Here is a 9,464-nt window from a genome sequence, read left to right as displayed (position 1 = left end):
CAAAACTGGTTTTGGTATTACGTTGTTGTTTATTACAACACAATTAAAGGTTTGGCCCGGAAGCCCAAGAGCTCTATCTAATCGCTTTCAGATAAGTGGATCAGCATTTTCGAAAGTTGAGACACAAAGATATTCAGTCAATTGAGAAAGATGTTCGGACAAGTGGATATGCGTTTCCAAAACCATGTAGTTTGGGCTACTGGGCTGGTAGATTGAGAATGAGAACTCACTGGGGCTTGGGCTACAAATAAAAGAGTTCAAAGATGATTTACGAACTTATTTTTAGATGGGGCAAGAAAAGCCTGCATGTATTTCCAGAGTAAACGATTTATAAGATTTGAATCCTTGATCTCCACATTATTGTTATAGCTAGCCAACAAATAGCTTGTCGCCTATGAATTGCACTCGTGACCTCTGTTTTGCTAAAAAATGGGGTCAAAAACTTACCTAACACCTAATTTTGTTGAAATTTTTTCAACATCAATATTCTCACAACTGATATAACATGATTTTTACGACAAGTTCCAAGTGACGATTCGCAAAAATGTCAAATGTTATATTTTTTCAGAACGACTTTGAGTCCCATACCCAACCGTAAACATTCATGTTTCCGAGCATTGAATGTGGAAAGTTGCTTCGCCGACACCGACACTTCCCATTAGTTGACGTCTACTCAGTCATGACTCTTTAAGGGGGGTGTATTGTTGCTTCGCCGACACCGACACTTCCCATTAGTTGACGTCTACTCAGTCATGACTCTTTAAGGGGGGTGTATTGTATATGGAATTAGTGGAACTTTAAAAGAAATCTATGGAATTTAAAAGTCTGGGTGTATTCAATATAGACTTTTAACAGTCCATGAAAGTTTTGGGGTATTCAATTAGGATTTTTAAAGACTTCATGAATTCCTCCAAAATCTAGGGGTATTCAATTAGGACTTTTAAAAATGAATAAAAGTACAGAGGTATTCAAAATATCATTCATACTTATGGAATTAGAAAATCATGGATAATCATGGACTTTGTAGTGTTAATTATACATACCAAACTCCAATAATTTTCCAGCCTCCAGACCAAAGATTTGAAAAAGTCTATCAAAGTTTCCTCTTAAAAAAAAAAAAAAAAGTCTATCAAAGTTCTTCTCTCTACGCACGAAGAAGTTGGTCCTTCATCGTCTCTCTTTCTTAATTTTTTGTTTTTTCTCTAATCTTTTATGATATCAACGTTTTTTGATACCCAACATGTTTGTTTGGCTCCAATTTTGCTGCAGCTGGTCAACAGTCTCTTTTCTGCGCGGGCGTGCCAGCACCGTTCGGGTGCGGTCATCGGGGATGTCCCTTGACCTGACTTCTTTTCAAGCGATTGTAGACGAGGAGAGCACCAACCTCGTCATGGGGATTCTTTCTGCCTCGTGGTGAGGACTTTGCTGAAGTTTCTTCTTGTTAACACAATCGATACTCAATATTGTAGATCGAGCAGAGCGACATCACCGGGAAATGTTGAGATCTTGCTAAAGCGTGACTTTAGCTTGGCTGGGTTGCTAGGGCGTTACCCTTGCTTGGCTGGTTTTGTAACCATTGTGGTCGTGGCACTACCGTCGGCTCCCGAGGAGACTAGGACCGAAGCACGTTGACAGAGGGTTTGGTGGCACTGAAAGTCGGCTTCTGAGAAGATTAGGACTAGGAGTGTGATCACCGGTAAGAGAAAGAAAAGGAGAGGAGTTGCTCTTAGAGAGGTTTGCTCTAGAGAGAACTTAGATCATCATAGAGATGTTGTTGTTGAATGTGAATGTGTTTGGGTTTTGTCTTTTAGAATGAGAAGAGAAGGTGTTTATATAGGGAAGAAAAAGAAGAGTGAAATGATGAGTGGAAGAAAAATAATGAAAGTAGATCTAAGTTCACTTGTAAAATATGGAAAAGATAGAGAAAAGATGAAATGAAAGCAAAGCATGAAGGTGCAGCAACATGGAAGTGGTGATGATCTATTAACACTACTACAAAAACCACATATAAGGACACTCAATAAGGACACGTTTTTGTCAACGTGTCCTAATAAGTTTATGAGGACGACCAGAAAAAAAACAGGAGCAAAACTTCTCCAAACTTTCGCTGCCGCGCCAAAATTTTTTTGCCAAAAGTTAAATCTCCCACTTTTTTTTCCCACACCAATTCGCACTTTAGGTTGGCCGATAAAATTGGCCTCTATGATTTTAGTTGACCCCTCCCTCTCTCTCTCTCTCTCTCTCTCTCTCTCTCCATCTTTTCCTCGTCGAACAAATTGCAGATCTGATTCTTTAGCTCACCGGATGGGTAATTCTCTCTCCTTATCGATCTGTCTATAGCTTTTTCTTCTTGTCAGATCTGTATGCTCTATCCAGATCGGAATAAGATTCATAATCCTTAATTATCTGGATGAGATCATATATGTTTAATTTTTGTTTTCGTCTACTCTTCCGCAGATGCCAAGCCCAAACCCTCTCATCCTTTCTCAATGCCGTCCCCGCCGCCCCTAGATACCTCCGCGATTGAGTAGCTCTATCGCCGCCAGTCTTGCAATCACGCGTGCCTCGCAGCACCACCCGCCCAGCGACCACGCGAACGACCAGTTGTGCGTCGCGCACATGATTGGGAACCTCTGCCGCGCCACAGCTTTCCATTAAGCCCTTCATCAATAGCAGAGCCTCCGGTATGCTCGCTACTTGTGTCACCCAACCCATCGATATGATCAAGGTGAGTGTTGAAATTCATCAAGATTGTACTTTTTGTGAGATTTGGATTGGACCCATGATTACAACTCGGGTCTTTGAGCTTAAAGTTGGTTTCTTTTGATGGGTTTCAGATCTATGATTTATGGGTCTATTTCGGATTTTGATTGGTTTAGTGGTGTAATGGGATTGATAGTTTAATGGGTTTTTGACTTTTTGTTGTGTTGGTTTTGGCGTAGGTGAGAATTCAATTGGGTCAAGGATCAGCTGGACAAGTTACCAGGACCATGATCAAGGAGGAGGGTTTCGGTTCATTGTATAAGGTATGCTTATTTGAGTTTTTGATTCATGATTTAGTTGATTTAGTGCTGGATGTGTTTGATGAGGAATTTTTATCTGTTTGAGGTCTCGCATCAAGGAGTGCTTAAAGTAACGATCTTAATTTAGCTTTGAATTTGTAGCAGTGAAGTTACTTGTAGGAATTGGGAATGATTTAGATTCTTCATGCCAAATCAGAAATGTATTCCTTTCCAATAAAATGGGGACTTTTAGATTGGTAAAGGTTACTGTGGGTACGTATCTATTTTCTTGGGTCTTATGCTTTCTAAATGCTTTACTGTTGATTGTGTCTGAAAGATTCAATTTGGCTTGTTTGAGCTTAAGATTCAATTAGCCTTGGGCATGTGGTGTTGTTTGTTGGGCAAAATGTCAGCATAAAGTTTACTGAAATTTCAAATTAATTGGACTTGATTAGACACTAGGTGAAAATTATGTTTAGCTTTATGAACATTATTTGGTCCATTAGCTTAATAAGGCCATTCTCTCAGGTTGGTTTTTGTCCATTTTTTCCCCATTATGTTCAGTTTTGCTGGTCATATTGTTCTTGATGCATGTACAGAATCATTGTATATGAAAACTGAGTCTGTTTGATCTCTGTCTTATTTCTTGTGTGTTGAGTTGTATCTTTATTTGCAATCATGGTGTTTCTGATGAATTGTTAAGTCCTTCAAATACAGGTTCTTTTGTAGAGCATCGTCCCAGACTTATACTCAGGTTAATAATCCAAGGTATGCTTTTGCCTTCTGCAGCTGCATTTTTCAATTCTATTCTTATGTATAATCATATGATATATTCTCAAAAAAATTAAATAAAAAAGTGATAATATATATATATATATATATATATATATATATATATATATGTGTGTGTGTGTGTGTGTGTGTGAATGCTAGTAGGTCAGATTATTCTATGCATCATATGTCAGATTTAACTTTTTTCTTCTTTATTAATCTTAATTCCTTCTATGGAGAATGTGAACTTAACATAAAAGTTGATTATCTACGAGTGATTATTTAGCTTATTTGTCTTGCATTAAATTAAAGTTTCCATCTTTCACGGCTAGTACCCTTTCATTGATTTAAAGTTCTCATCTTTCAGAATTGTTCGTATAAAATAGAGTAGTAGTGCTTGCCATGAGCTTTATAGTGGAGCTCCCAAGCTAGATGTCACTCCGAAGTTTTTAATGATGGATTCCTCTTCTGGTAACCACAAAACTGAAAAGGGAGGAACCTCGACTTCAAGTGTTCCTGCTAATGGGGATATGTTTGGACGAGTTGTAAGTGGTACTGGTGAGACTGAAGGTAAGGAATACATATCATGCCAATCAGATATGTGTTCCTTTCCAGTAATCCAATTGATTGTTTGGAGTGGGTAGGTTGTCTCTAACTTGTTTGATTTGATTGTTTTCTCAAAACCAAAAACCCTAAAATTGTTTTCTTGCTTATTTCTTTTGTTTCTGTTTTCGCAAGTTTCAAGGAACACTTCAGTAGAATCTCTTAATAATTTCTTGTTGTCTTCGGGTGTAAATCATATTCAAAGAACATAACCCTGCATCAGTTGTGTCGTAAGTTCATATTATTTCTAAGCATGTATTATTGATGCTTGTAATAAATGTGGATACGAGTCCAGAATGAGGAATGCCTTAACTATTTAGTTTTAACCTCAGAATTATAACAAAGAGAAGAGGCAAGGTCTTGTGGAGTTTCTTACACCTGAAGAGGCTTTGGTTGTCATTTGATGGCAGTTCATTCTTTGGTTCTATGAGTGAGACCCCAAATTTCAGAGTTTTGGGTGAAAAAGAAGGGCCTTGTTACAGTTGGCATTGGTGGTCCAAACGGTTCTGGTAAAACATGGTAGGTGCACAGTTTTCTCCAGACGAAAAGCATTTGCTGCTTCTGTTTGTTCAATTGTTAATCTTATTATAATTTTTGATGTCCTGTTTTTGACTATCAAGAAAAGAAACTCGTTGGTTCAAAATTACACTCTTTGCTGGATATTCGAGTTGCAGTGGTATCTTATTCATTACATGCCACATTTTGTTCCTTTTAATTTCTTAACATTTCACTTTTGAGTTATGGAGGTGAGACACATTCTGCTTATTTTGTTGTGTCTTTCTTCTTTGATATGCAGGTTGGGGCTTCTTTGCTTCGCTTTATCAAAGGTAAAAGGGTACAGAGTTCAGCATGTAAATATTTTTTGATAGTATATTGCACCATTACTTTCTCATATTTTTTGAAACATACCAAATGCTTATACCATGACCTTCTGAACAGTCCTTCCTATTATTTATCAATTAGTGACTTGCAAAGGGAAGGGTTATATCAGTGGTTGCTTCGAATATAGCTATTTGTTCAGATATATATAGCTCATGGTTAGTAGCACTTGTTCTCAATGAGTTTATGTTTTTGGGATTATATAAATGAACTAAGAATCAATGCTGAATGCAATTACATCCTTTGTTTACATATGTGCTTGCAGGAAATGAAAAACCAAGGCTTTTGAATAGAAGATGAGTAGATACTTAAAGCCTTGAAGGTCTGGTTCATTCTCCTTTTTTTTTTTTTTCTTTCTCCCCTTGAATAATTAAGTAGCTACTTCTCCGTAGTGTACCAATGTCTAAGAGGTTAGTTTTCGATGATTCTTGTTTGATGTTTGTGTAGAAGTAAGTGGTTGCCAATATGAAAACCATAATTGCAAGGGAGGCTAAAATTTTTCCTTTTACTGCAAGTTCTATACCTATAGGCTTTGTGTAATATGCTTCCTTGTGCCAGCTCTACGTGTTTCCAAGTTTGCTGTATGTTGCAGCTAGATCTAGTTTCTTAAATTTTTATTTATTTGAACCTTCCATGCTCTCTGAATGATATTGCAGCTGTTTTAGGTAGCATTTACAGGTAATATAAGATGTTCTTACTTTCTCCTTCCTCTTCAGGTTGTGATTGGAGATATTGGGAATCAGATTAAGCAACTATAAACCTACAAGGTGCAGTAGATTGAATTACTTGACTAGAATTGTTGAATTGTAATTTGTTACACTTTAGAAATTTTTTTGTATATGTATGGATATGATATTCTAATTCAGTTAAGATTGCATTTGGTGGTGTATTTTGAGCTATGTATAATTGGAGGAAGATTACTATTATTATTATTATTATTATTTTTTTTTTTTTGGATTCTTTACAAGTTTTTAAGGACACTTTTTTAACGTCCTCTATTACATTCAATGACATTGTGTTTGAGTATACATGACTCTTTTTAAGTGTCTTGTTTTAGTTTTAAGGACACGTATGAGTGTATTTTTTTGTGTCCTCTCATGGATTTAAGGACACCATTTCTAGAGTTTTTAGGACACAGTTTGTGTGTCCTAGTATAGAAAAGAGGACACATATTAGATAATATGAGGATGCAGTTTAGGTGTCCTCTTATGGATTCAAGGACACCATGTCAAGAGCTATTAGGACACACAAACTGTGTCCTCGTACAGATAAGAGGACACATTTTCAGTGTCCTTGTTTCGGACTTACTATGACTCCCGGATAGAGGACTCTTTTTTAAAGAGTCCTTGTATGTCTTTAAGGACTCTGTTTCAATGTCCTTAAATGGTGTTTTTCTAGTAGTGTAAAGAGATTGTAGAAGAAAAATATATCCAAGGAAAAAGAGAAAAGCATCTAGCTTTCTTCATGTGGGTAGGAAACATGAACATGTGAATATTGAGCTGGTTTTAGGTCAGTTTCTGCCCCTTTATTCCTTCAATTATTTCTCCAACAAGACTTCATTATATGTCTTCGACTTCTTCATATGAAATGTTCCACTATGAGTGTAGATCATCCTGACAAATTTTCAGATTTTTATTCCATGTGGTTGGGCCGAAAATGCTGCTGGACCTCTTACAGGTCCAGTTTTCCAGTTTTGCTTCTGTAGAAAATTGGGCTGATTGTTTAAAGGCCTTCCACTCAAAAAAAGCTCTGGCACTCTTCATAAGAAATGATCCTTGGGCTGTCTAGAATGGATCTGCAGAGTTTCAGCTCATTTCAAGTTCATTTGGTCAGTCTGCCGCCCCTCCTTCCTTGTTTAGCTCGGTTTCTCCTAGCCGAAGTAGGATAATGTACTAAAGTTGACTTTTCATGCTTCCATAGTAGGCTTTATTTAGCCTCTAAATATATATTTCGAGCTTGTCGACAATATATAGCTTGAGCCACTGACATTGGCTCAATTTCTCCAACACATGCCTTGTCAGGCCAAAATGTTCATTTTGGGTCCAAACATTGCCCCCCAGACCTCGAAGTCAAAGGTCTTCGTCTTGACTGAAGAGGTCTTGAATCAGCACTGCTCTTATAATGTCAACCTCCAAAGCCACTTGTATTGGCTTGACTAAAATTACTTGAACAGTAGCCTCTCTCCCTCTTAATTATACATAGTGAGCATCCATATATTAATCGCCAGTCTTCCTTCGCGAACCATCCTTTGCGAGGCCATGTAATTAAAACCACTTCGCTGCCAACAATTCGCAACCCAGCTTTCGCCACAATTATTGGCAAAAATATTGATTTGACCTCCTCCACTGCTAATACCATACTAGGCATATTAAATGCCTCTTGTATATGTGCCCAGACCAATACCAATGGCCTCTTAAGTATATTAGCAAGTTCCAGCCACTATTAGGCAAGAACACAATTTTTTGCATCCTCCGCGACGCACAAATTTGAAACTTTTTTTGTATTTTTGTATTTTTTTTTTTTTTTTAATAAGACATTGTGAATCAAGGTTTAGACATGCGGCCCAAGTATAGTCGTCTAGACACAAATTTTCTTTCAAATCCTTTGGGCAACCTTACTGAAATGGCCAGGTGGGGGAGGGCGAACAAGAGAGGCAGAATCCATTTTGGCATGAGCTACTCCCACATAGTGGTTTAGGCCCATTTGCACGCACTTCTGGATTCAAGAACCTGTCATGAACGTTGTCCCCTTTCTAGACACCATTTCACATAGGCTATACTTACTAAGATGAGAAAGGTCATAAGTGTGAAGACAGTTCAACAAGTGTTAATAAAAGCCGCCCTTAACCTTAAAGGACCTGAACTAGGCACCAATAAGGAGTTTAGGCCAATATTAACAAAAGAGACTTCACCTATTCCGTTATGATTCACAAATGACGAAAATAAAAATGAAAACTGAAAATTGACAGGAAATTTAAAAACAAAGAAAGAAGTTAGCAGCACTATATTTGGCTAACCTCCAGAAGGCCACGGGGGAGGCCATCTATGCTTCACTCCAAGCTCCGATGTATCAAAATTTGTAGGGTAAAAATCCCTCCTATGAGAGCTTGTAGAAAAAGAACAAAGATACTTCTCGTTGAAGAATTTGGAGGAATTTGGCTCGTGAGAGGGGTATTCTTGCCCCCCAAGTATCTTTGTTGATTGACGAGACATGATCTCCAATTGTAATTTGGAAGATGACGGTGTCCCAAGATCGGCTTTGTCGCCAACTGTCGCCAACTTCTCTTGATCAAAGGGATGATCATGGGTCATATCTTGCCCCCCATGCATCTGATCAGTAGCCACATATTTGGCTTGATCAGTGGAGACATCAGATTTTTGTTCAGAGACAATTTTCTTGTCTGAAGAACAATCTTGTTGATGACGTTCTCCATAAGTAGCCTCTATGTAAGGCTGTGATTCACCAGTGAGGCCATTAGGTTGATTGCCACCTATAGGCAAATCAACCTCATAAATGACCTCTTCTCGAGCGTTCTGCTCAATTTCTAGGTCCCAATCGCGAAACCTCTGCTTTGTTTTTGCGATCAAAATGGCCATGTCCCTGGCTTGCTTTTCTTTATTCCTCTCGATGTTGGTCATGATGATCGCGAGCTGTTCATCAATGCTTGCCCCCTCTGGGATAGGAATAGGCATAAACTCATCATTAATGGCGGTATCGCCAATGGTGGCAACATTGTCCATCAATTCACTTTAGGAATTTCTTTTGGTAAAGATTTTCCCCTGGCATCTCAATGATGACGAAAAAAGACTCTAGTATAGTCCCACTGGGCGTGCCAAAATGTTTGTTATGAAGGCCGGTGGTTGAATGTCTTCAAGAGAAAAAAGAAATTCTAACCTTGTCCCACTGGGTGTGCCAAAATGTTTGGTTTTGAAGCCCGGTGGTTGAATGTGGTGTGATTTACAGCTCACAGTTTGTCCCACTGGGCGTGCCAAAATGTTTGGCTCCAATTTTGCTGCAGCTGGTCAACAGTCTCTTTTCTGCGCGGGCGTGCCAGCACCGTTCGGGTGCGGTCGTCGGGGATGTCCCTTGACCTGACTTCTTTTCAAGCGATTGTAGACGAGGAGAGCACCAACCTCGTCATGGGGATTCTTTCTGCCTCGTGGTGAGAACTTTGCTGAAGTTTCTTCTTGTTAACACAATCGATACTCA

The 9,464-nt window shown here is 38.5% G+C and overlaps 1 protein-coding gene across 4 annotated transcripts; it reads left to right on the top strand.

Annotated features, from left to right (window-relative positions):
* Positions 1-2,195: 2,195 nt before the first annotated feature.
* On the top strand, positions 2,196-6,145 carry LOC133727071 (mitochondrial dicarboxylate/tricarboxylate transporter DTC-like). 4 transcript variants are annotated; one of them, XR_009855001.1, is made up of 8 exons: positions 2,196-2,308; positions 2,458-2,728; positions 2,943-3,026; positions 3,720-3,756; positions 5,173-5,203; positions 5,340-5,413; positions 5,521-5,577; positions 5,972-6,145. XR_009855001.1 is itself a non-coding variant. In XM_062154698.1 (7 exons), exons 2-6 carry the CDS (start codon positions 2,687-2,689, stop codon positions 5,553-5,555), a joined length of 243 nt encoding a protein of 80 aa, XP_062010682.1. In that variant the 5' UTR covers positions 2,196-2,308; positions 2,458-2,686; the 3' UTR covers positions 5,556-5,577; positions 5,972-6,145. The 4 variants fall into 4 exon arrangements, 1 of the variants encoding a protein (XP_062010682.1); XR_009855000.1 differs by having other exon boundaries at positions 5,316-5,413; XR_009855002.1 differs by lacking the exon at positions 5,340-5,413.
* Positions 6,146-9,464: the final 3,319 nt, after the last annotated feature.

This window comes from Rosa rugosa, chromosome 1 (genome assembly GCF_958449725.1).
Source record: "Rosa rugosa chromosome 1, drRosRugo1.1, whole genome shotgun sequence".
NCBI lineage: Eukaryota > Viridiplantae > Streptophyta > Magnoliopsida > Rosales > Rosaceae > Rosa > Rosa rugosa.
This window is presented reverse-complemented; position numbering and strand designations above follow the sequence as displayed.

Bases quoted from the DNA above. Each gene is read 5' to 3' on its own strand.
- LOC133727071 (XM_062154698.1), top strand. From the start codon at position 2,687: ATGCTCGCTACTTGTGTCACCCAACCCATCGATATGATCAAG. The intron at 2,729-2,942 runs GTGAGTGTTGAA...GTTTTGGCGTAG, and splicing joins AACCCATCGATATGATCAAG to GTGAGAATTCAATTGGGTCA. The intron at 5,204-5,520 runs GTAAAAGGGTAC...ATGTGCTTGCAG, and splicing joins TTTGCTTCGCTTTATCAAAG to GAAATGAAAAACCAAGGCTT.